General features: G+C 61.8%; 1 protein-coding gene across 1 annotated transcript; it reads right to left on the bottom strand.

The window, feature by feature from the left end:
• Window positions 1–654: 654 nt before the first annotated feature.
• DAZAP1 (DAZ associated protein 1) lies at window positions 655–25,806 on the bottom strand. Its single transcript, XM_047848251.1, is given in 13 exon segments — window positions 655–1,601; window positions 3,625–3,679; window positions 3,681–3,802; window positions 5,368–5,508; window positions 5,635–5,664; window positions 7,058–7,211; window positions 10,046–10,128; window positions 13,408–13,456; window positions 14,690–14,800; window positions 16,671–16,736; window positions 17,019–17,185; window positions 17,809–17,849; window positions 25,538–25,806. Coding segments are annotated over 13 exon segments (1,416 nt in total). The 5' UTR covers window positions 25,567–25,806; the 3' UTR covers window positions 655–1,233.
• Window positions 25,807–26,157: the final 351 nt, after the last annotated feature.

The following is a 26,157-nucleotide window of genomic DNA, read 5'->3' on the forward strand; positions in this document are numbered from 1 at the left end:
GAACTGTCAAAGACGGTTCGTGAGCGGCTTTAAGCCCTAGGTGGGTGGTGATCTGTCACAGGGGCCCTTAGACACCCCCCGCATCAGAACAGGGGAGGACTGACCCATTTGGTTCATAGCGGATCCCCAGGGCCAGCCTCCCCCAGACCCAGGAGCCCCTCCCCACTCCCGCAGGAAGTGGGGCCCAGAGCAGGAAGCCCTGTGCGCAGGCGAACGGACTCCCCCTCCCGTTGGGGCTGCAAATAGGGCCTTCGCTGAGCGTCAGCCCCTTCTCACTGGGGAAGGAGCAGTCAAGAAAAGGGACAGAAAGGTCCAAACACCCAGGGCTGGAAAGGCCTGGCAGACACCTGGTGGCCGCCGTGGGACGCTGGCCAGAGCTCAGCCCCCCACCCCCCCACCCCAACTCCTGGCTCAGGCTTCCCTCCTCCCTCACCTCCACCGTCGTCGTCGGTCCTTGGGCTCTACGAGCCGGGGCCATCATGCTGCCTCCCGCCCCGGCCACGGGATGGCCCCCACCCACCCGGATCCGTCCGAGCACCTCTCCCTTGGCATTCGGCGGGTGGCCGCTGAGCCCCGGGGACGGGCTCCTCCTGGACACAGAAGGGACGCACAGCCGACAGACAGCAAGGAGGGAATAAAAGCACACAACGTGGGTTTCTAATCCAAACGCACTTCTCTTTATTCAAACCAGGGTCAAACTGGTCGGTGGGGACGCCCTGAAACCACGTGCGCGGGAGAGCGGCTGACAAGGCCTCCTCGTCCTTGCTGCCGGGGCGGACGTGGGGCGGCGCCGGCAGAGGCTGGGCGGGCGCGGCCCCCACGGCGCACCTGCGGGCGCTGCCAGGCAGGTCAGTCGACAAAAGCAAGGAAGAAACAAAAAACAAAACACGCTCAGTAGACTTTTTCTGTAAGCTCCCAGAGTTTCTGGACCAACAAGCCCCGACCCTCAAAGCCAGGAGTGAGGCACTGAAACGCCCCTCACTGCCACCAGTGCCGACGGAAACCCTGCTTTAAATTAAAAAATAAGCCAGTATACATCGTAGAAAATTTCTCTTAAAAATCTCACAATTTGTAAATGTATATTTTTTCTTTAACATAAAAGTTTACAATATACGGTAAAACAAAAGGCTCAGGAAAATAATTTCAAAAAAAAGGAAGAAAAAGAAACCTGAAGTTTTGAATTAAAGCTGAAGACATTTTTTTTAAACCCTGTTGTTGAACCAGTGACTTTTTTTATTGTGCTGATGGGTTAGAGAAAGAAATATGTTTAAAAACTTCAGTCCAGACACCCACAGCCGCCTCCAAAAGCCTCTCGCCCCCTCCCCCCAACGGTGAGCCGCTATTTTCTGCCAAGTTTGTGATTGTCACGAGTTCACAAGTTTTAAATCCTGGGTCTCGGCCGCCCTGACGTCCACACGGCGCCGGCCAGCTAGCGTCGGTACGGTGGAATCCTTGCACGTTGTGGTTCTGACCTCGTCCAAAGCCACTTCCGCCGGCGGGGGGGCCCCCCGAGCCCGGCACCGAGGGGCCCCCATACGAGGGGGGCTGCTGGCTGGGATCTGAGAAGCCCTGTCCGAAGCCGGCCAAGTCCTGTCCGTAACCTGCAGGGAAGGAGCCCGGTGAGCTGCGGCGGGATGGCAGCTCTCGCCCTAACGGCCGGGGAGCGGTCCGTGCCCGCGGAGCCTGTCCCGACCCCCCGCAGGGCCCCGACCACGGTCTCTGTGCAGAAGGAAAAGCAGCTCGGAGACCCCGGAGGACCCTACAGCCTGTCCCTTCCGACCTCGGCCTCGCCTCCCCACCCCGTCCCGAGGACCTGGGGTTGGGCCCTGGCCACTGGAGGCCTTTGAGCTCGGAAATGTTAAGAGGACCCGGCCCGGCTCAGTAGACTGAGGGTTTCTAAAAAGTTTAATCTTCAGTGTGATGCACCCGGGTTGGGGGGGGGGGGGGGAGGGGTGCAGGCAGGGAGCTCAGGCACAATTCCCAGCGATTAAGAAATGAAAGCCTAGCCCAGGCCCCTCCCTCCAGGGTGACCCCCAGACCCGAGACAGTCCCTCTCTGCAGAGCTGACCCCACCTGGGATCTTCCCTAAGACCGACGGGTGTGAGGAAAGACTGTGTGCCCAACCCAACGCCAGGCGTAAGTTGGGCACCGTGCCTACAGAGCTGCCCCGGGCGGGCCAGGGCCCTCCTCGGAACAGGGCCTAGAGCCTGCAGCTGACCTCAGAATGCGTGGGAGGCACTCTGGAAAGGGGACCGGCACCAGCCTGCACACCTGGGCTTCGTGAAGGCATGCGCCAAGGCCCCCGGATCCCCAGGAGAGGGTGCACATGGGGCGCCGACGCCTGCTGCCCGCAGAGGCAGAGCTCTAGGGCCCACGGGGCTGTGGCCAGTTGAGATCCTCGCCCCGGCAAGGGCCCCGTCCCAGAGGGCACCGCCAGGTCCACCCCCGCCCAGGACGGCAGAGGAGGCCGTGCCCGCTGCCCGGTACAGGCAGAGTGGGGACCGTGGATGAGAAGGTGCCACCTACCTAGGCCACATCACTGCTCAGCCTGACCATAAGAGTGTAAACAAAGTATGGGCCCGAAGCCTGACGGGTCTTGAGAATAGGTAGCCAGGCCTGGCAAGAGACGAGACCAGGGTGACTACCCCAGGGCAGCCTCGGCAGAGGGGCGGGGCGGGGCCACGCTGGCGGTCAGCACACCCCCGCCCGGGGCTGCTCGTGCACCGGACACGTGTTCTGCTGGGGTGGGGGGTGGGGTGACGACCCACGCACTCAGGGACCGTGGCGTGGCACGGCGCCCAGGGGCCAAGCTGCTGCGATGCCGGGCTACTGGGAGCAGCCGGCCGAGAACGGCAATCGAGGGCAAGAACAGCCTCACGCATAGACACTGAAGTCTTGGGCGAAACGCAGTGCGAACAACCACGTGGGAGTAGGAGAGCCCCAGGCGAGGAGACGTGGGCCGAAGCCACGGCTCCCACGGGGAGCCCCAGGAGCCCCCGAGGCCCCAGAAGACAGGCAGCCCGCCTGCGTGGCCCCGCAGAAGTGGCAGGAGGCCCCAGGATGGAGGCCTGCTCTACCCAGGACACGGGGCCCAACCCCGTCCTCACGAGCCCCTCCCACGCAGGCCACGGGCCACCACCTCGCAGACCCCGGGCTCAGAGGCACCTAGTCCACGACCAGCCCCTCCGGTGAAGCATGGTGACGCCCTCGCCAGCGCTCGCCACAGACCAGAGCCACGAGCCCACGTGGCCAGCAGGTGCCCTCCCTGCACGCTGCACTTGGAAAACGAGACCACCGAGGAACAGTGCCTGCCGGGGGCGCCCCACTGAGCCCGTGCACACCATCCTCCTGGGGGCCCGGTCACAGCCGCAGGCTCCCCAACCCACAGGCCCTGGGACGCCTGCCGCTCACGCGATGCGTTTCTCAGACGGCTCCCTAGCAAAACCCCAGGAAACCAAAATCCTTCTTTTCGTTTTGCCGGACGCTCTCCGACAAGCCCCAGCAGAGCGGGCCTCCGTCACAGACGCTGGCAGGGGAGGACGGCGGAAGGCGGCGGGGGCCAGATCCCCGGCCCCAGGCCTCGAACGCAGGTCTCCAGAGCGGGCGAGAGTTACAGCCACTCACCGTACTGGCTGTAGGGGAAGTCTGGCTGGGCCGTCGGGGGCTTGCTCATGTCGGGGGGCGGCCTGAGACGGAGGCGGTGGGAAGGCCAGAGGTGCTGCCCCTGGAGTAGCAGGTGGAGGAGGGACCCCAGGCGGGGCAAACTGATCCGGCGGTGGAGGCGGGGGCCCGTAGCCAAAGCCTGCGGGCAAACAGGAGAGGAAGACACACACACAGTGCACGACCGCGGCCCAGCCTACGGGAGCTGCCCGCGCCATTTCCTTCCGAGACGCACCAAGTGGCCAGGTCCTGGGGATGTGCCCCGGCTGGGACAAGGCGGCATGCGGACTAGCGGTGGTCTGGAAGGCTGGGGTGCCCGGGTGGGCCTGGGGCAGCCTGTCACCGCACCTGTGACAGCGAGTGTCAGACAGGAACTCCACAGGGAGTAACTGCACTGAAATACTCTTGAAAAAACCAAAACCAGTTGCCTAACAAAGCACAGTCTGTGCTCTGAGAAGACAAAAAGAGTCCCAGTGAGCCTTTCACGAGGGCGGGGGTCACGCCTGTCCACACTCTGTCCTGCGGGGCTCCAGAAAACCGGTTTCTATCCACCTGTGTTCTTGTTAGAAATAAAAATCTTGGGGCGCCTGGGTGGCGCAGTCGGTTAAGCGTCCGACTTCAGCCAGGTCACGATCTCGCGGTCCGTGAGTTCGAGCCCCGCGTCAGGCTCTGGGCTGACGGCTCGGAGCCTGGAGCCTGCTTCCGATTCTGTGTCTCCCTCTCTCTCTGCCCCTCCCCCGTTCACGTTCTGTCTCTCTCTCTGTCCCAAAAATAAATAAACGTTGAAAAAAAATAAAAATAAAAATAAAGAAATAAAAATCTGGGGCACCTAGGTGGCTCAGTCAGTTAAGCATCCGACTTAGGCTCAGATTATGATCTCACGGTTCGTGAACTCAAGCCCCACATCGGGCTCTCTGTGGACAGCTCGGAGTCTAGAGCCTGCCTCGGATTCTGTGTCTCCCCTTCTCTCTGCCCCTCCCCTGCTTGCGCGCGCTCTCTCTCTCTCAAAAATAAACAAACATTAAAAAGGAAAAGAAAATCTGACGTGGTCTGGGCCACGGGCAGCCGTGGAGCCCAAAAAATGTGACTGACCCAAGCCTGTGGTGCATCCCAAAAGCCAAAGCAGAACACGTGTGGGCGCCCAAGGTCTTAACGGAAGACCGGGGACAGTCTGCGTGGGCCGCAGGGCAAGAGCAGTGGCCAGCCACGCTCGATTCAGGTGAGGGTCTCTTCCCTGCTGAAGACCCAGTCGCCAGGAGCGGCCACACCCTTTTCTTTCTTCCTTTAAACACTTTCCCCCCCCGAGAGAAAAAGAAGCGGGGAGACAGCACACACGCACAAACAGGGGAGAGGGGCAGAGGGGACGAGAGTCACATGCTCAACCAACTGAGCCACCCAGGCGCCCTGGCCACACCCCTTCCTACCAGGGACGAGCACTGAACCTTGCAGGCCTGCCAGCCGCCCGGGGCACAAAGCAGAACAGAGGAGGACTGAGACTCCAGCTCGTATGCCCTCCAGCCCTTCGCTGCTTTGTTACAAGTTACAAGCCCAGGTCCAAATGCCCCGTGCTGCGACCGCTCGCAGGGCCCGCCCAGTGACGTGGCACACTCCTCTTGGACGACACAGGTGTCATCCACACGGCCCTCCGAGCAGAGGGGCGTGGACACGCGGCACCCCAGCCCCCCTCCTGGGGCCCACGGGACTTACTGAACTGTGGAGGGGCGCCGTAGCCCTGTGGGAAGCCCTGAGGAGGGGGGAAGCCTCCGGGAGGGGTGGACACAATGTAAGAGGTGAACGGTGGCGGCGGCGGGGGGGCCCCTCTTCCCGCAGGGGGCGGTCCGTAGCCACCTGTAACACAGGACACAGAGGTGAGGGCAAGGGCGTGGCACACGAGCTCCGGGCCGCCCTGGCCTGCCGCGGGGCCGCCCCATTTCAGACCCTGTTCCTTCTCAGTTGCCCACGATGAGGACTTACCGATTGCCTGTCCGGCTGGTACCCACATTCCTAAACAGGAAAACAGAGAGGGTGGTTGGTGCCCGTCAGCTGAGCCCCGCTCCCCCCGACAGCACTGGCTGTGGCAGCGAGAAGCCCTTCTGGAAACGCACCCGAGGGGCCTGGCGTCCTGTTGCACCGTGGGCACCAGGGCGGGATGTCCCGGCCCCGAGGAGGGCGTCAGAGGAGCCCGTGGCAGACCGGGAGCACAGGCGTGACCCCCAGAGCTTCTCCAGCACCTGGGTGTGGGGGAGAGAGCTGCCGCTCGCGTCCTGCTTCTATGGGATGGAGGCCGGGGTGGGGGAGGGGCTCCCAAGAGAAGCCTGTCGGGTCAGGTGGCCCCGGCCCTTCCACAGAACCCACCAGAAAGGGTGGGAGGAACACCCCCAGATCAGGGGCTGGGAGGCACAGGTGGGACCTCAGGCTGGGCGGTGGGGGCTCGGGGCCGGCCACCAGCCGAGCCAGTGGGCACGCGGGATAACTGGTTTTCTAGGGCTGTGTGTTCTTTTGCAATAAAGAATTTTTTCAAAGACGCCTCTGTGAGCCCAAAGAGGGGGCGCCAGGTGCCTCTGGATGCAGACAGGCCCACCTGACCTCCTTCCGCCCCTCCTTGGACACTGAAGGGGACAGAGGCTACCAGATCCTGTCCCGGAGCCCCTAGGCACCCCAATCCTTCTGCCAAGCCGTCCTTAACCACTCTGCTGACCCATCACGAGGATCTGACAGCCCAAGGAGCAGGAGCAGGAGCAGGAGCAGACCGAGAGGGGTGAAAGAAACAGGACTCTGGGGCAGAAGTCCCAGTCTCCCTAAGAGCATCTTATCTTATCTGGGCCCCCGAGAGGGCCAGGCCAGGCCCACTAGAGGGGGTGATGGTGACAGTGACGGACTCTCAAATCCACCAGGTCCTTCTGCCCATCCCCCTACCCCCAAGGCACTGCCACAGACCCCGGGGACAGCAAAGGTGTCAGCACGAGGCATCGAACTGCTCCCTCAGGCCTGGGAGGCCCTCCTCCAGAGCACGGTACTTGGAGTAAAGATGCTCACTGCCCTCTGCCAACTACGGTTGAGACGCATCTGCCCCAACCACAGACGGGGACTCGGCTACGGCCCAGACACACCACCGTCCTCCACACGGACCAGGTGACGACCTGGAACCTGGCCCCTTTCCGGTCTGCGTGCCGACCAGAAGGTGCCCCTCTAGGGGCGCGCGTGCTATCGGGGGACCAACATGGAGCCCACACGCCAACCTGCTGGGCAGGAGACCCTGGGGCCGGACGAGCAGCGAGTACCACCTGTGCCTTCGTGGACCCACCACCCCGCGGGCTTGGGACCCCGGCCCCCCGAGCAGAAACCCCCTGAGGCGGCCACCCGGGGGCCCGGCCGGTTCTGGGTGCTGGGGCCTCACCTTGTGGGCCGTATCCTTGCTGCCACGTGGGTGGGGGCTGGCCTGCCCAGCCATTAGCAGCACTGGGCACGACCCGGCTGCCCCACTGGCTGGCACCTGGCTGTCCCGGCGCTTGGCTTTTGCTGTCACGTGGCTCGGCCCGTTTAACTTCCACCTAGACAAATGGAGCTGTGGTTTAGGGAGATGCCGAGGGTCCCGGACCCCCTTCCCTTCAGACACACCCTTGATAACTTATGACTACACTTAGCATCTTATTATGACTTAAAACTAAAACTTAACTATAAACCTTAGGCCAGTATTCTCTTTTTTTTTTAAATTAAATTTTTTTTTCTTTTTTTTCTTTTTTTTTGCTTAAAACATGTTTCTCAGGTACAACAGATGCAACGTAAGACGTGTTAAGCCCCACCCACTGCGGGGCACCGAATGAAGGCCAAGAACCCTCAAGAGTTCTGGGTAACAAGGGGTCTTTCAGTGAGGGTGAAAGGACAGCTTTCTCCTTCGGTGGCCTCCTCATCCCAGGGACACAGAGATCAGGACCGCCCGAACAGTCACAGCCCTCTCCCCGGGCCTCCCAAGGGCCCCGGCGTGGCAGGAGCCCGCCGCTACGGAGCACGTCGGGGAGCAGCCGGGCCCACACGCACGAGGCCTCTCCGGAGCCCACCCGCCCTGCCCTGTGCCGTGAGCTCATACCTGAGAAACACAGTTGGCTTCCTTAGGTTTTTTATTTAAAATGTCTAATGGAAGATAAGGACTTACCTTCCCCAGGCTAACGCTTAAAGAATCTCAATTAACTCAAAATAATGTCAGAGGGAATGGATGTGATAAAGAGAATCTTACATTACATCTAACAAAAAAGTAAACGAACATGCAATAAAATGGACATTTGAATCAGTAAGCAATCTTCATACTGTGTTAGGTCAGCAGCCCAGGACCCTTCCTCTGTCGGGTGTTGTCAGGAGCCACAGCAGTGGGGGGGGGGGGGGGGGAACGGGGACCCAGAGGTGCCCTACCTTAGTGTCCTACCTGCACTAGGCGCTGTGGCCACCACACAGCTCCCTCCCTTCTGCAGCCTCTGTCCCCCAATTATAAGGCTGCCTCTGCAGTTGAGAACCTTGAATTTTTTTTTTTTTTATGGCAAGCTTTAATGAGAAGAGACAATAAAGCCACTTGGAGTCCTCCTTGGAGTCTCATCGTCTGATGAGCCAATAAGCGTATGTATTCAAAGTTCCATCAGTGGCGCCCTAAGACCGCTTCCTGTCTAACACACAGGGACTGGGACAGAGGCACAAAGACGCCACCTTCCTGGGGCCCCAAGGACACTCCACGGAGAGGAACAAAATCCCCAGTAGCTCAAGGCGATGTGACAGCAGGACCAAGGGACCCTTTCGAAGAACTCCAGCTAACGAGTCTTCACGCACCCTCCTTAGGGGAATTTGGTTCCTGCTGACAAAGCGAAGCAGCCCTCGTAATTTTTGTTTAAAAACAACGTCTGCCGTCCTCCTGTGGGAACGTGGGTGCAGTCACTCACCCTATTGCTTCTAACTAGAGGGGGACCCCAGGCCTTTCTGGAGGGACCCCCACTAAGGAGCCAGCCCGCCAGTGAAGGTCGGGTCGTGGGGACAGGGCGAGGCTGGGGGCTCCCGCCCGTGTGCACCTTACTGTACAAGTTGAGCCCCACACCGAGAAGCCACCTCAGTCTCCGCTCTGTGCTCCGTGCAGACCAGACTCAGACACCGATGCGTCCTACAAAACCGGGGCGGGGACGGCCGCCTGGAGACGGGAGCAGATCCGTGCGCTTATCGGCCTTTCTGCCCCTAGAGCGGCCTTTCTGCCCCGGGCTCCGTCCAAGTTTTAAATGTCACGGTACCTTCAAGTATTGCACGCGGACTCCTTTGCACTTGTGTTCGTAAGTGGCATGCGTCCTTGAGATCTGCATGCAAATTCTGAACTAAAAGCTTCAATGGACGTCGGAGCGAGACTTGTGTGTGCTCGCTCGGGTTCAGACGGAATTAAGCCTGCGACAACACCTGCACTAGCCTCCTCTGGATGCACACAGCCGCACACGCGGCCGTGCTTACCAACTTCCGGGGAGCGGGCTGCGGGGCTGGGGCGGGGGGGGGGGGGGCAGGAGGGGCAGGACCCCGTGGTGCCTCATTGCCCGCACTCTATCTTAACTGACAAAAGCAGCCACGGCCCCGTCACCAGGCCCGGGCTTGGTGGCGGAGGGAACGAGGAAAGTGCCGGCTTCGTGGCACCCACGTGGCCCGCCGGGCTGCACAGAGCAGGTTCTGAAAGGCCCGAGACGGGAGTCCTGCAAAGCCTCTGCTAACGCTAAGGGACCCCACGCTGCAGAATTTCTACCAGCGATTTATTTGAGTGAGCCCCCCCCCCCCCACAGCTCCGAGCCGCCCGCGTCCGCGGCAGCAACACAGTATGAAGACAGGACAACCAGAGGTCACTTGACTGCACGGAGGTAAGTACTACCGAGAGCATGTGCTTGGGGCCGGAGTTTCACAGTAAGTGACCCAATTAAAAAAGACCAATCCTTCAGGATGTTTACGTCTCTTTCGGTTTCACACGGAATCGGTTTTCAAGGGTTCGCCGCCCCCCACGTTACGGGGCGGCTGAGACAATCGGAATGCGGGACAGACATCTGAAGGAGTGGTCACTGAAACCAAGCCTGAAACAACCTGCGATTTCACTGGAGGCCAGCCCACAAGCACCCCCCCCACCCCCCGACTGAGCCCCTCGGCCGGGGCCCACCCCGCCCACCGGTCCCAGGGGGATCCAGAGCGAGGGGTGCCGGGAGCAGAGCCCCTCGGGCAGGATGGGCCCCCAGCTTTGGCAGAGCCCCCCTGCCCGCCCCCCCCCCCCCCCCCGACTGACCCAGCCCCCTTTACCGTTAACGAATCTGTGTTTCCAGTGAAATCCCTAAGTTGCCTAAGACTTGATTTGGTCTTAAGGTAAAATAAAACTACAACTACACACTTTTTTGCCCATGATGTCGTGAAAATGCATGTTGACAGCCTGGTCCACTGATTGTTCGTCCTCGAAAGTAATAAATCCAAAACCTAGCCAACGACGAAGAGTGAATCAAGGTAGCAGGGCGTTGTGACACAAAACAGGGTGATGAACAGTATCAGGGCCGGGCCGAGGGGTCGCCCCAGGGTTTCAGGAAGCCGAGTGTGTGCGGCTGCGGTGACGCAGGCGGGGCTCCGTGTGGAAACACAGGGGGAGCCATGGGGGGGGGGGGGGGGGGACCGTGCCGTCGCAGAGCGCGGCGGCCCGATCGGTAAGACGGTGGGCGCCGGGCCGGAGCCAGAGCGCGCGGCGGAGGGGGCTGCCGTGCTCCCCAGGGGCAGGGGAGTGGGCCGAGAGCTCCGCCTCCGTCGGGGGGTGTGTGTGCCGTGGGTGCGCGTCTGCTTTTCTGAAACCCGGGATTCTCCCCCTCGGCTTGCAATTTGCTTTGCAACTAGTGCTGACAGCAGCCATATATCGTTCTAGCGCGTTAAACAGAAGTACGGTCTCTACACAGTTAGTGCCTCGCTAAGCTTATCCAACGCTGTTGGGTAAGCCCAAGGAGTCCTCTCGAAGTAACATACGTATGTATACAGGTGTCTATCTGTACGTATCTACTTAAGTAAAATACACAAAGATACAGGCCACAACGGGTTCCAGCAGGTCAAATTCTGCTGTCAGCAGCAAGAGCGAGAGGCACCGTGTCATCAAAGAGAGAATTTTAACGGGAAAAAAATTTAGCGTTTCCCAAACACAAGAAAGTGGCAGTATAAACGAAGTTTGGTTGGTCTGGGTGAGTGTAACCGCCCGGCTAACGTGGCACGTCTGGTCCTCGGTCGACTGCACTGTCTCCCCCGGGGCCCGTCTGCTCTGAGCACAAAAGGACGCGTGCGGCACAGAGCCGCCCGAAGACCCCGGAGAACAAAAGGCAGCTGAGGGGAAGGGCTGGCAGCCGGACCGGGCAGAAGAGGGGCGGGGGCGGGGCCGATGGGAAGAGCCTGGGTCGGGCCTGTGCGGGGGGGGGGGGGGGGGGGGGGGGGGGGGGGGCGCCTGCCACCCAGGCCTGGGCTGAGGAGTCAGAGTGGGCCGGGAGGGGGAGTCGGGGAGGAGCGGCCAATCCCAGGGCCCCTCAAGCTGATGGAGGAGGGACTCTGAGCTCTTGAGGCTGCAGTGGCTGGAGCTGGACCAGGTGGGACTGGAGACAAAACCTTGCTGGAGAGGATGGGGGGGGGGGGGGGGGGGGGGGAGACAGCTCAGAAACTTGGATGAGGCCAGAAGAGAGGGACCCCCAGGATCCGGGAGGCTTCTGTGTCTGCACACGTGTGTGCCCGAGCGTGACTATGCACACACTCACACAAGAATCTGCACACGGCGTGCGAGGAGGAGCGGAATCGCGGCAGCGGGACGAGGACGAGAGACAAACGGGGGGAGCTAGAAGCCGGAGCGGGAGACGCCGGAGAGGAAGGTGTGAGGCGAGCAGAGGCAGCGGCCGGGACCGGGGGGTGGGGGGTGGGGCAAGGTCAGAGTCTCGCTGTCCCCGGTGAGACACATGCAGAATCCCCCGGACGGACACGGACAGGGACAGTGTCTTAAATGAGCAGAGAGGGAGGAAGGAGGCAGAGCCTTGGAAAAGACCTAGGAAGAGGAGAAAGCGGGACGGGCTCTCTGGGGCGCCCCCGCCCAGCCCACTGGGGGCTCCTGCGGTCGCTCCCGCCCTGTGCTGCCCTGTGCTGGTCTGGGTGCTCGCAGGGACTCAGAGCCTGATGCGGAGGAGGGCAGCGTGAGCCTCCACGGGAACGTGGGTCCCAAGGCCAAGCCCGAAGCGCTCTCCCCACCACCTCCTCCTCCTGCCTGCACCCCCAGCCCACGGCAGCTCAGTGCGCTCCCTGGGCCCAGGGCCAGGCCTCAGGGGACCGACCAGGGGTAGGACTCTAAGAGCAGCCCTCAGGATTCCACGTCCTGAAGTTTCACAAGACCCGAGCAAATAGTGGAACACAACATGGGTGATGAACAGCAGGTTTAAAAATTAACATTTTCCCAAAGTGCAGGAGTGTCTGCAACCACAGGGCTGGCGTGGTCCGTTATAGCGCAAGAGGCGGTGAGTCTTGGGTAAGGAGCCCCGGGGTGGGGCGTCTAGGGACGCATCTGTCTGTCAAGAGGCGACATCACCACTGAGGAAGCGGACAGAAACACACTGAAACTTCGTTTACACCCCACTGGAGCAAAGCCCGTTCCCTCCTCTGACTGCGGGACTGGCCTGTACCTGTGTGATATAATTTAGCACCTGGAGAAGAGAAATCTAAAGAGATATCGTTAATCACAAACAATTCACAGAGAGAAAAGGAAAAACAACTTACTTAACGTTACTGTACTTTACTATGAGACACTTAAGTACGTCACTAAGCATGTATGTCTACGTTAAAATTAAGCTAAGACTTAACAGCTTAATCGACATGAAGTGAGGATACGTCACTTATCATGGAGGAAGAGAAGGAAGGAAGTTCAAATGGCAAACTATTCTCCAGCATGGCGGGCGCATGCTGCGGCGGCGCCGGCTCAGTGCGCTAGGGGGGCCTCCGACGGGGCTGGGGCGCGGGCTGCACGGTGCCCAGACTGGCAGGGCAGCTCACACAGCCGGTCCAAAAGCGGTGGATGAACCAAATCATACGGGCGGGCAGACAGCAGCAGCCACAAAAAAAAAAAAAAAAAAAAGAAAGAAAAAAAAAAAAGAAGAAAAAGGGGGAAAAAAAAAAAGAAAGAAAAAAAGGAAAAGGGGGGGGCACAGAAATTGGGTGCCCGCTGTCCCAGCCCCAGGAACCTCATGGGGATGCATTGAGGGAGCTCCTCACCCTCCTCCCGCTGCCCCAGTCTTAGGGGAACAGGAAACAAGAAAAACAACAAAAAAAGCATGGGATGAGTAAAGTCAAGTCACGTTCAAGCCGAGCTGGGGCAGACCTAGCCTGACGCCATGGAATGAGGCCTGCCGGGGCGGGGCGGGGCGGGGTGGCGGGGGGACTCCGAGCAGGACGCGGCCCTGAGTGACGAGCGCACCATTTGAAAAAAAGCACCGATCTTTCTGCACGCATTTAAAAACAGAAACCGTGTTAAAATTCATGTCAAGTTGTAAAAACTTGAAAAGAACGAGCCAAAAAAACCCTAGGACGCCTGACCTTGGGAAGCAGACAGGCTGGGGCTGCACAGGAAGGGCCTACGTTTTAATCATGTCTCCAAATCATCCTTCTCTGAGGCAACGCTCGCTACCACCACCACCTCATCGTGAGATAGTTTGCCATCTGAAGGGGAAGGTCAAGGACAAACGCCATCTCTTTTACCTCGAGGCCTCTGTTTCTCTGCGTCGTAGATCATGACCACTTCTGTGACCTGCAAGAGAGACGGTGTTCGAGAATCCGAGTGCCACGGGCGGCCACGAGCACATCTGGCTACCACGGAACTCCCGAGGCAGCGGCAGCTCGGGGCTGCGTGCGGCCACTCCCCGGGGAAGTCCAGAGGCCCCGAGGCCGGCCTCATGGGCTTTGACGCCCGAGACTCATGGGACCCGAGACAGGGAAGCACAGGCCACCTCTGCCCCAAGTGCTCACGCGGAGCCACCGGGACACCAGGGACCCGGCCCCGCACTCCAGCTGGGGGGCGGGGGGTGAGGACCACAGCGTGCCTTTCCCTTCACAGACAAGCCCAAAGGCTCAGGCGCCAGGATGGAAGGGCCCGTGTCCCGGTCAGCTCGGCTCAGCCCTCCCTGACAGACGCCCACCAGGACGGCGTCTCTTCTCTCCCTGAGCGCACAACGCCACATGCTCTGGCGCCCTTCGTTCGGGGCCCGGGCCCTTGGCACACTCAGGTGCCCCCCATCCCCGACAAACAGGCAGTAGGGAGGGCAAGGGGACTGCCCACCAACAGGGTGTGCGGCCCGTCGGGGTCCGGGGTGACCCCATGCCTTTGCTTCGGGTGACTGGGACGCCCCTCCTCCTCCCCCCACGAGCCTGCGTGCTGTCCGTCTCCTCTTCTGCCTGCCCTGCTAGAACCGAGCACAAGCGATGCTAACCCCCCAGGAAGACTCTAATGGATTTCAGCCTCTTCCAGGGACAGAACCGGCCTGGGGAGAAGGTCTGCTGTCACTGAGGAAAAACCGAGCAGGTGACAGGTTCAAGAATCTCTCACGACACCTGGCCAGGGTTATGAGTGCCCGGCGGCCCACAGGACGCGCGAGCCGCCGGAGCAGGGCAGCACAGGGCCCGAGCCGGCGCCCTCCCAGATGGCAGGGTCTGCACGGCTGCTCTGAGGACCTGGGCTAGAACATTCCTCCCGTGATGAGACACAGAAGTCTGGCTCCCACCGCCAGACCAACCCCTGCTTCTCCCAACACTATCCTAGCACCCTACACCGTGGCACCTCCAGCTGACCGGAAGGGCCTTTCGGGAGGTCGGCCTGGCGAGCGACTGTGCGCCTGGAAAAGCCGCACATCCCCTCTCCTGGGCTCGGGCCCGCTCTGGGGAAGACACAGGCCCCGAGGAGACAGCTGCCAGGCTTAACCTCTGTGGACACTCGGCTCCACCACTCCCGCCCCACCCTGCCGTGCTCCGGCCCAGAACAACTCACCACTCCGAATTTCTTGAAGTATTCCCTGAGCTCTGTCTCACCGCAATTGTGAGGGATCCCACCGACAAATATCTTATTCGATTTACTGTTATCACTCCTGGGTCCTTTCTGCTGTTTCAAGAAGGAAAAAATGGTTAGTCCGTGCAGGGAACCCTCACAACCCTCTCTACAGTGCGTACGTGAGCTACACTCGGCATTGGTGTTAGGAACCAGCGAAAAGCCAGACCCAAACAGTCCAAAACCCCACTAAATCCAAAGAGAATCACAATTGGCAAGCCATTGTAACTTTTCCCATTTTCCCGGGGAGTCCCAAGGTGACAGGGACCCGGCAGCACGGGCACCACTGCATTTCCAATGCGTGTGCACGGAGCGCGTGGTGGGTCCCGTGCGTGATTATCCCGAACGACAACGGCTGCAAAGCGTAAGGCTCTACGATCTGAAAAGCAAGGCCTCAGGAGGGCAAGGTGGCCGCGATGATGGAAACAGCTTTCCAGGTTTTTAGTGGGTGACCGAAGAGGACCATGGGAAGTTGCAGTAACTGAGAAGCCACTTGCCTCAACTGACCCCAGCGATCCCTCCCTCTCCGCAGACGGCCTCACGCCTGGGAGGGAAGCGCCGGACTCCAGGTGGAGGACCAGACCTCAGCCCCTGCTCCTAGGGGGCTGCCTCCCCACCGCATTCCTCACATGCCCCTCATCCTCCCTGGCCACGGGGCTCCCAGACTACGTCGTCCTAGCCGCTCTGGACAACACGACTGAACTCCGGGGGTGGGCGAGGTCTCACAGGTCCACACGGGGGTCAAATGCCGTCAAAATGCGGTTACCCTACGTGACCGTTCCGTCTTAGTAAAGAACACGAGTAACCAAATGCAATGTGAACGTGGCGGCCTCGGTTCCAGTCTGAAGAGAAGAGGTATGACAGCCACCTGTGGAAGAAGCCCAGAGCCACGAGTGCACCGTCTGGACACAGGTGGCCCTGGGCACCACGGCTGCCGCTTCAGCTGTGGGGGTGGGTATTCTGTGGGAGGACGTGCTTACAGGAGCTGCACGCTCCAGAACTTAGGAGCGGGAGATACAGAGACGAGACAGAAACACACGCAACTTCAGGAAAATATTAACAATTGATGAAGCGAACAGATGTATCTGACGTACTGCTCTTCCGATCTTTCTGTAAAGTTCCTGGAAAGTTTCCTGATAGGAAATTGGGAAAATAAAAACTGTTTCAAGGGTCTGAAGCCCTTGTCTACAAGCAGCAGTTGGACTCTGCTAGAAATCCAGGTTCTCGGGCCCTGGCCCAGACATGCTGATCAGATACGTGCCCTCTGCCTCCGGCCCGGCTCTGGCCAGGCCTCTCTGCTAGGACAAAGGCTTCCTGGATGACAGTCTTCTGAGACCTGCTGGGTGGTGGAAGGGGAGGTACGGGTGACGGTGGACGGAGGACGGGTCTGCTCCAGTTGGCCAAGCACCAAGGGCCACACGCCGCTCAGAGAATCCCTGAGGAGCCGCCACACTGGTGGATCCTGACTCAGTTGTTCGAACAACCGGCAAGCAGGCTCTTGGACGCGGGCAAATGGCCCCTTGCCCCTGAGCCGCAGCACCTGGGCAGGCACGGCCGGCAAGCAGAGGGGGTGGGGGGCAGGTGCAGAGGGCGCTCTGACACGGGGTCCCCCCCTGGGGCAGGCGCGGAGCCACCACCAGTGAGGAGAAAACGGACCGTTCCGGATCACAAACGGGAGCGAGCAGTCTTTTTCCTCCCGTTAAGACAGACTAGTAAGAGCACTTCTCTCGGCTATGAGATGAACAACGCGCACCATTGGCTGGATCCGAGCAACCCTCGGCTGCTCAGATACCGGACTGGGCCTCTGTTGCTCTCAATCGTAAGGGGCAAAGACACCAGATCAGAGGTGCGTGTTTCCTTCCGACTGTGGCCACGAACGCACACCACACACCGAGAGGCCACCTCACCCAGCCCGGCCCCTTACCCATCCTTCCTTCGGCCGTGTCCTCTCCGGCTGCATCCCCCGAGGTGTGCATGGCTTTGGGTCGATCTGTAGAAGTTTCAAACGAGCCCATCGTGAGCACGAAGCTATTTCCTCCAGAAAAGGTGCCGGCACGGCCAGCAAGCACGTGCCCCCTGTCAATTCACCCCAAGTCCACGACCTACTCCGTCCTACAGCCTCAGCCCGGAGCTGCAACCCCTTAAGTCAACCCCGCTAAAACACCCCTTGGCGTGAGCACCTCTCAAGCCCAGGGGCAGACGCAGCTGAAGGGGCCACGCGCAGCAGGGCCGGGGGGGATACGCGGGTGGTAGACTGAGGAAGGACACTTACGTTTCGGCCGTCCAGTGTGTGTGGTCTGCTGGCCAGCACCGTCCCCACACAGTTTGGGTCTTTAAATTTGACAAACCCAAAGCCTCGAGACTGGTTGGTGGTTTTATCTTTCATGATCACACAGTCTACAACTTCTCCATATTGGGAAAAGTAGCTGCGTAGAGTCTCTGCTCAGAGATTGGGACAAAAACACAGACACACACACCAGAGCGTTAAGCACAGTATCACAGCAGGTGTGTAAGCACACACGCACACGTGCTCCTGGCCCTTCGGCTGACCTGGGAAGTGCAACCAGCAACTTTTAAACTGGCACATCAGTGGACGGAGGTGGTTGAAGACAGAAAGGGCAGGAGGCCCCCGGGGAAGGACTGGGGATCCTAGACACGGACGCACACGTCTCTGCGTGAATTAGCGGGGGTGCGACTGACGACGGCAGTGGCCAAAGGCAACCTCAAAAGTGAAGTGTGAGGGGAGCCAGGCGGCCACCGGGACCGTCGACTACCGCAAGCTGCTTAGGGCCCTGCACGGGGCCTGAGCACGGCGACCGCGCCAGCAAGCCTGCAGACCTCCACACTCGTCTCCTGCCCTCCACGTCCCTCCCCTACCTCTGCCAGGACTCCAGGACGACTCCCGGTCCGGCGCCCCTCCTCCCCAGAATTCGAGACAGTAAGCTAACCAAGAAGGAGAGAAACCCTTCCCCCCCAAAAGTAGTAGCGAGACACAAATTCACACGCGTTCACGACCAAGGGGAGGCACGGTGCCTGGCATACAGGCGGTCCCCGCCACCTACCTTGGGTGGTGCTCCAGTCAAGACCGCCCACGAAGAGCTTCCTGCAATTCAACAAGAACACGTTTAGGGTCAAGATAGTCCTTGCCTCAAACATGTCAGCCACCTGCCCCCTCCTCAGATGGTAATCCACGAGAAGCTGGTGGAGACGTGCCTACATGTGCCGTGCGATCGTGGCAACGACGTGTGTCCACCGTGGCCGCCGCCCGGCCTTGCCAGCTGTAGACAGGAAAGACGACATCAAGACCTACCAAGACGACGGGGAGCGAGGGTCACGACGCGTAAGCAAAGACGACACATCCAGAGCCACACACCGTCACCGACCAAACCGGTGAGAAAACGAGACCTTGCAAAATGCACCAACAGGAGCCCCCAAACCGCAGAGGATCCGGGGTGCGGTTACGGGGCACACTTCCCCACTGCTCTTGCAGATGCTGTGGAGTTAGAAGTCGGGTCTGAAAGCACACTCAACAAACCAGAGCGGCAGCAGGGGTGGGGGCTCTAGGTTAAAGCCTCAGGTATTTTCCACATGGTCGTGAGCAAGGACGCACAGATCACTCAGTACTGGAACCCTGGCCCGTACTTCCCGCCCCAAGGCAGCCCAGGCTGGAACCTTCAAGAGGAATCGCACTATCACCTACCTGCCTCTTCTGCACACCCCACCTCTAGCGGGGTCTAGAACGCCAACAGGCCACAGGGTGGTGTCCGCCGTTCCCAATGCCCCCGGGCTGGCCAGGCCTGGAAACCGAGGCTCTGGGGCACGTCCCAGGACAGGCCAGCGTGCTACAGCTACTCCAGCCCTTACTGGGGCAGAGCTCACACGTATCTCCAAGACCCACAGGCCCCTTCAGGCACCGCTCGGGCCCCCCACGAACCCAGAGAGCGGGTTCGGCAGAGGAGGGGCTTCAACTGCAGCGGTGGCGGCTCTGTGCTGCTGGCGTCCCCCAGGAAAAGGGGGCATGACCACTGTCACCCTCAGAGTGGGACCTGGATGCCACCTGATTGGTCTGCAGATGCCAGCGGGTGGCCAAGGCTCAGTCCGCATCTGGGACGCGGGGCTCCGCGGTCCCGGCGTCTGCAGCTGAGCGCGACTTGAAGACAAATGCACTCCCAGCAACCAAGAAGGGCTGCCAGGCAGGGTGCCCCATCCTCCACCCCAGGACAAACCCCCGCGTGCCCGCCCTGGGCTCGTTCCTACCGTGGCCTGTTCTCTGAGAACAGGCAACTCACGCACGGCGCGTGAGAAACCATTCCCACCACCAGACAGGTACCCGGTGCCAGCCTCAAAATGCCCGCAAGCCGGCCGCCACGGTCCAGGGAGGGGGGCACCGGGCAGGCACATCTGGCCGAGGCAGCTCCGTAAGGGGCAAGTTTCAGGGAACGTGCTGATCAAGCAGCAGGGGGAGGCCTCCATTTAGGCCTCATTAACTTAAGTCCGTGTCTCCTAGTACCCTTCAGAGCCAGGCCAGGCTCCTTCCCACCTCCAAACGCTCCCGGGGGAGAGAGGCCTCCCCAGAGGCCCAGGGCGCTGCCCAGAGCAAGCCGGGACTCAGGACGGCCCGCCCTCGCAGGGCCTGGCGCCCAGCCGATGAGTGGCTGCAGGCCCCCAGGCCGGCTGGCACCCCGGAGGAGGAGCCGCCTCGGAGCCGCGTGCCGGGGCCCACCCCTTCCACGCAGTGGCGAACAAGGGTTTGCTGTGAAAACGCAAATTCATGCAGGATAAAGAGACCTCGAGCATTCTTCAACAAAACCAAACCAAACCCAACTTTCTGAGCCCCACACCAGCCTCTATCTAGCACGCCTCCAGCCCAAACGGCAAGGTCATAAGCAGGTATCCTTCCAAGCAACCCAACCCTTCACCAGCGGCAGGCCTAGGAAGGAAGGAAGGAAGGAAGGAACTCGTCTGACCAGTCTTGGTTCCAGCCCTTGTTTAAATTTCAAAATCAGACATTAAGGAGAAAAGACCAGAAATACCATCACCCACACAACTGACAACCCAGACTGCCCTGTGGACTGGATGGTAAAAAGGCATCAACGCTGTGCTCTCGTTTTATTGTGCTGTGCTGATTTCAGAGAATATTCCTGTTCACAAAGGGACACAGGGCTCTGCTCACTCCCCAATACTTCACAAAAGACGGACGCGGAGTATGGGAGGGGACGCACAAATGGGGCAAAATGTAAGCCTGGGGAGTCTGGCTGGGAAAGAGCATCTAGGGACCTTGGTGACCATTTTGCAATGTTCTGCAGCTCAAGGTCTATAAAACCATAAGCTCCGAGAGATGTCCTGCGGAAACAACAGGACTCCAGGTCTCCCGGCTGCAGGCTCTAGGGGACCTGCCCCGACAGGCACAGCTGGTCACTCGAGGGAAGAGAGCTCCAGGCTTCAGCGCTAGCTGCTCTCGGACTTTCTACTTCCTCTCCTCCTGCTCCGAGGGCATACTTTCCCTGGTCCGCAGACAGAAGGTGCCAACAGGTTCCGGAAGGTCCTGCGTAGGGCCCCTCCAGAGCCCCAGCACAAAGCCCCAACCTCTGAGCCTCAGAGACCACAGTGCGTTTAGCAGGCCCAGCCGGGCCCGGCCAGGCACGGCTCCACTGCTGCCCGGGCAGCCAAACCCTGACCGGTCGACACGGATGTGCATGCACGCCTGGCGCCGAGTGTGAGACCGTTCACCCCAGCAGCCATCCCGGGGTGGCCTAGACACGCTCACCTGGCAGTGTGTGGCTCTCAGGTGTCAACGGGTGCTCACACACGGGACCCTGCAGACGAAGCGGACGGCTGACTGTGTGGTTCCCCCTCCAGCCCCTCCCTGCACTTAAGCGCACGAGAGTCATTACTCAGCAGAAGCGGAAAGTCAGGGGCCCCCCACAGCCCCTGAACCCCGCAGACGGCCAAGGGGACCTCCTGGCTCTCCCAGGTGACCGAGAGTCAGGTTCTTGAGGGGGAATGGGCAATACCACCACCCAGAGAGCCAGGGAGAGGCCGTCCGTGCCCTCCTGCCGACCTCCTCTCGGAAGGGGCTCTGCAAGGGTAACCCGGGCACCAGGCCCTGGTGGACTCTCCCCCTTGCCCACCCACTGAGACCGAACCCTGCTCTGGAGCACAGCCCCGCTCCAGCTCTGTGTACTTTAGGGCAGCCGCGTGCTGTTTCTGCCAGGAAGTACATCTTCGGCAGCTTCCCCTGGCCCAGGCCAGCCACTGCGGGCTCTGCCCCTCGGCAGCACGCTCGCAGGCTTCAGAAAGTGCCACCGTGCCTGGTGAGACAGCCACCAGTAAGGCAGCAGTGGACAGAGCTTAGCTTAGCTCTGGGGGGCGAGAAGCAGAGGGCCCAGGACTGAGCCTGGTTGTCTAGCAACAGCCCTTTCAACTTAAAGACACGCAACCCAGAGCCCATGCTCGCACTTTCCTGCTCCTCTGGTGCGGTCACACTGGGACCCTGTGTCCCTAAGTATGTCCTGTTTCCCCGTAGGGAGGGAAGCAGCCCGAGGAGGAACACACAAGCACCGACCCAGACGCCACGGAGCCACCCCACTTCTGGCCCTCCCACTGCAACAGAAGAAAAGACCCAGAGGGCAACTGTTGGGACTCAGCCCTTACCCCAGAACCTGCCTCTGCCGGCCCTGCCCTCAGCAGCTCAGGCTTCCCTCCTGCCAGCAAAGTGAGATCACCCCCCCTCCCGACCACTGTGGGGGTTGAGTGACACATTCGGGAGAGAACCCCAGGACACCCCCAGTGCCTGGCATTAACTCCCGATGCCTGCAGCCTTCCACTGTAAGCTCCCCCCCCCCTCCACACACACACCCTGGTACCCAGCAAGAGCCTCAAACAAGTGACCTCCTGCTGAAAACACTACTCACGATTCTGACAGGGTGTGACACTGTGATGGAGACAGTCACCCTGTGACGACAGCACCACCTCACTGAGGGACAAAATGTACACATTTGGGCCCGGCCCCGATCCCTGCCATTCCCTACCAGGGCTCTCCTGGCTCACCAAGAGCACGGGACTCCCAGCTCTGGCCTGTCTTAGGGGTCCCTGGGCAAGTCCCCTGCCCTTCTAAACCTCGGTCTGCCCTGCAGAGGAAAGGGCTGGACCTGGGGGACAAAGTTCGGGCCCAGCTCCCAGCAGGTGCTCTAGGAAGGGTGTCACTGGTGAGGTACTCTGGGTGAGTTTCTGCTTGTGAGGAGGGCGCACACCGGTCAAGGTGCTCGACCAGATGCGAAACCTGAAAACAGAACGAAATCGACCAGAGGGTCTCCCAACACCATGACCCCCCCTACAGGCGTCAGACTAGTTCCCACTACGGGAAACAAGAGCCAAACCAGGGGAACAAGCGGCAGGGACGCACTGGGAACCAGACATCAAACAGGTGTCTCATTTAGAGTGATCTTGCCCCCAGGGGACACTGCGCAATATCTGGGGACGTCTGAGATTATCACAAGCAGGGGTGCTCCTGGGACTGAGTGTGTGGGGGCCAGGGATGCTGCTCGCCCCCGCGGGGCCCAGGATGCCCCAAATGGCCGCAGGGCTGGGGAGAAACCCTGTCCCAGAACAGCTCCAAAATGCCAAGGGGAGCATCTCTACCCTCCACCCGTTCAGGTCTCACGGCCCCTACGTTGCAAGAAATGGCCCCCTCCCCAAGCACGACCTCTCCGACCAGACCATCAGGACTCTTCCCACCTCCCAGGCGCTAGTGAAAGCGGGTAGTTAACGAGTCCCTGCCCCTCAAGGCCCAGGCCTCTGGCCCCGTCCTGCCAGCACTCAGAGGATCACTGGGCTGCTGGGGCAGCTGGGGTCACCCACTTTCTGTGCTTCTGGCTCCAGCGGCCTCGGCCTCCCGCTGCCTGCCCGCACCGCCTCTCAAAGTGACCCGGACGCCACTTTGCCTTGTCTCCCTGGAGTCAGTTCTCTCCCACGGACTCTCCCCTTGAGAGTGTCCAGTTGGCCCCGTCCTACTAGTAAGACACGTGCCAGATGAAATCCTCCCCCGACCTCTCTCCAGTTCCACCACACGAGCGGGCTCTGTCCTAACAGGAACTGGGCCCTGCCGAGCGCTCACGAGCACCCACAAGATCCCAGGCGCCTTCGGGGTCCCTGAAGCCTTGTGCCCGCACCGGTTCCAGAGTCAGAATCGCGAGACCCTCCACGAAACCAACTTCCTGAGGTTACGGCAGGGGAACAAGGGCTCAGTGCCACCCCCAGCAAAGGCGAGCGTCCGTCCCCGGGTCCCTGGCTCAGAAGGGAGGCTATCAGCCCGTCACACATCTGCTCCATGTGGCCACACGTGACGCTGCTGCTCCTATCACCCCTCTGCCCTGGAGACCCGGCCCTCCCTCTGCTCTGGCTGATTGGGACAGTCGGGACGTCGGTTCTCGCCAGCTTCCTCTCTCCCCACAGCCTTCGCTTCAGAGGAACCTGAGCCAGCTCAGGTACGGTCACCACCTGGCGGGGCTCTCTTTCGTTGAAGACTCAAACTCACGAGTACATTCGTACGCTGGTGGGCGCCCCACACACGGGGCTCCTGTTAGCAAAGGGGGAGCAAGCCCTTCCCACCTATCAAGAGCTCCCTCAGTACGAGGCTGGCCAAAGACCAGAGCGGAGGAGACTGGAGATGAAGATGCAGCTCACGGGACGTCACTCAGACCTGTCACGTCCTGGTCACATCTGCCATCACCATCACCTGGCTCTAGGCACAACAGGAGCTGCTGCGTGGGAACCACCCCAAAGCAGGCAGGTGCGGTCCCCTCACGGGAAACGGCATCAGGGCTCGTCAGGGGGCCCAAGGGACACCCACCCCCTCCCCCCCGCCCTGGGATGTGATGGCAAGGAGACCAAAGCAGACCCCGAAACCCCGCTGGACGGAGTAGAGACAAGCATACTCTGGGAAAAGAGACCGATCGATACTTCCTGGCAACAGACTTCCACTTGCAAAACACGAAGAGATTTCGGGGACCCCTGTCTTGACAACTTTCAAAGGTGGGCGATTGGGGTGGGTTTTCGAGGGGAGAGGGGAAGGGAACCAGGCCCACCGGCCCCCGGCCCCACCGCCAGCTCCACGGCCTCGGCAGACCCGGGCTCGGGCCCTGGCAGCACACCCCTGGGCGGGTCTCGGGGTGTCCAGGCTCCCTTCCCTCCTAACCGCTGCTGGCCCTTGTGAGGGACCCCGCGCTTTGGGCAGTGCTCTGGAAGGCCACGGCCATGGGGAGGTGACAGGTGCACGCTCTCTTCCGTCAGACTCTGCCCCATCTCTGGAGCACGGTGTCCCTGTTCCCTGGTTTCCAGTCGGACACACTGCGACCCCCCCCCCCCCACCTACCACCACCTACGTGACCCGAAGAACACAGGTGTCCAGGCCCCCGCCGCCGCCCCTGACAAGCTCGGCGGGGAGCTAAGGGTCTCCCTCCTGGGCCGCTGCGGTGCGCCGTTTTCGGGGAGGGGGGGGGGGCACAACATGCCTGTCACGTCCGCCCCTGTAACCCGGGCCTGGAGGCCGCACAAGGACTTACCGAACCCAGCGCTTGACCACAAACCCGCGCCTCTTCAGAGCTCCGGGCGTGGGGACACGCACACCCGCCCCGGGGCCGCCGGAGAAATGTAACCGAAAAACCACGCCGGCCGGGCAGGAGCCAGTGTCTGCAAAGAAAACTAGTCCGAGCCCCGAACTAGGGCAGAAACGGGTTTCCGAGCCCCTCGGGGATCTCGGGCTCCGCTCCGGGCCGCGTGAGCATCACACGGGCTGTAACTACGACACGAACTCCCCACTAGTAGCTGCTCAAGCACAGGCCCCGGGAAGCGGGCCTCTGCCGTCCACCCCCCGGCACGTCTGTCGCGGGGCGCGAGCCGCAAGGGGCTCCAGCTGCGGACCCATCAGATGGCGCGGGCGCGCCGAGATGGACACGCTGCCGAGGGCTCCGGCCCCGACCGCCCCCCCCACCCCCACCCCCACCCCCACCCCGTGACCTTCGCCCCCGAGCCCTCGGTCTGCGGACCTTCCGCGTTCTTAGCACTTCGGGAAGGGGCCAAGAGCGGAAACGGGGCGAGCCGCCACCCCGAGTCCCGGCTGGAACAAGTTCTGCGCGGCGGCGGAACTGGCGCTCCGGGGCCGGGCCCGCCACGTGCGCCGACCCGCCAAGTTGGTGCGCGGGCTGGGGGCGGGGGAGCCCCGGGCGCCCCAGAACCCTCCCGTTTCCGCTCGGGCTCCGCCACCGGGAAGTGCAAGCGAGGCGGAAGACAAGGCGCCCCAGACCCCTCCGGAGCTCCCGCTGCGGGTCCCGCTCGGCCAGGAGGCAGCGGGGTCCCTGCGGACGCTCCCAGAGCCCCGTTCCGGGTCCCCCAGCAAAAAACCCAGGCGCGGGGGGCGGACGAGACGACCCGGACCCCCAGTTTCCCGCGTCCGATCCCCCAGCGGGAAAGTCGGGCGCGGCGGCGGCGGCGGCGGCGGCGGCGGCGGCGGGGACGTCCTGACAACCCCCCCACCCGCCGGGAGCTCCCGTTCCGAGTCCACCTCAGGCAGGAAGCAGCGGGGTCCCCCCCGACCCTCCCAGGGGCGCCCTGGCCAGGAAGCGGCGGGACGCCGGACTCCCAGGATCCCGCTCGCCACCCCCCCCCCGCCTCGCCGCGTCCCGGGTGCGCGGACCCCCAGGCCACCGGGCCCCAGCGCGGCCCGGCGGCGTGACCTTGACGGGGGCCGGGGCGGCGTCTGGGCGGCGACGGCGCAGGCCGGCGCGTCCTCACCCGATCTCGTCAGCGCCCGAGTTGTTCATGGCGGCGGCGCTCGGCGTCCCGGGCCCCCTGGCTCGCTCCCGCCTCCGGAAGGTCACCGGCCCCGGCGCCCTCCCCACAGCCGCGGCCCGGATCTGCGCAACGGCGGCGGCCGCGCTGCCTCCTCCCCTCAGCGCCAACGGTCACCGCGCGCCACCGCGCCCGCGCCGCCGCCCTGCGCACGCCCGGGCGCGCTCCCGCACGGGGCCTCCGGGGGCGGGGCCAGGGGTGCGCCCGCCTAAGTGCGTGCGTTCCTGCGTGCGTGCCTTGCGTGCGGTAACCACCACCGCGCGGCGGCCTCGGTCCTCCTCGGCTCTCGGCGTCGCCGCAGGGTGTTCTGGGAAGTGGAGTTCCCCCCCCCCCTCCCGCGCCGGCGTCGGCCCCACCCCGCGGAGGGGGGGCTCGCGGGCCGAGCCGCGTGCGTGCTGCGTGCTGCGTGCGTGCGCGTTCGTGCTGAGGCGCTCCGAGCTAGGCACCGCGGGGCGCAGGCGCGGCTTGGCTTCCTTGTTTGAGTTCAGGTCGGAAGTGGCGCGCGGGGTCAACAGTGGGCAAAGGCCACGCCCGGCGCGGGGTCACGCCGGGTGGAGGCGCCC

Source organism: Prionailurus viverrinus, unplaced genomic scaffold (genome assembly GCF_022837055.1).
Source record: "Prionailurus viverrinus isolate Anna unplaced genomic scaffold, UM_Priviv_1.0 scaffold_60, whole genome shotgun sequence".
NCBI lineage: Eukaryota > Metazoa > Chordata > Mammalia > Carnivora > Felidae > Prionailurus > Prionailurus viverrinus.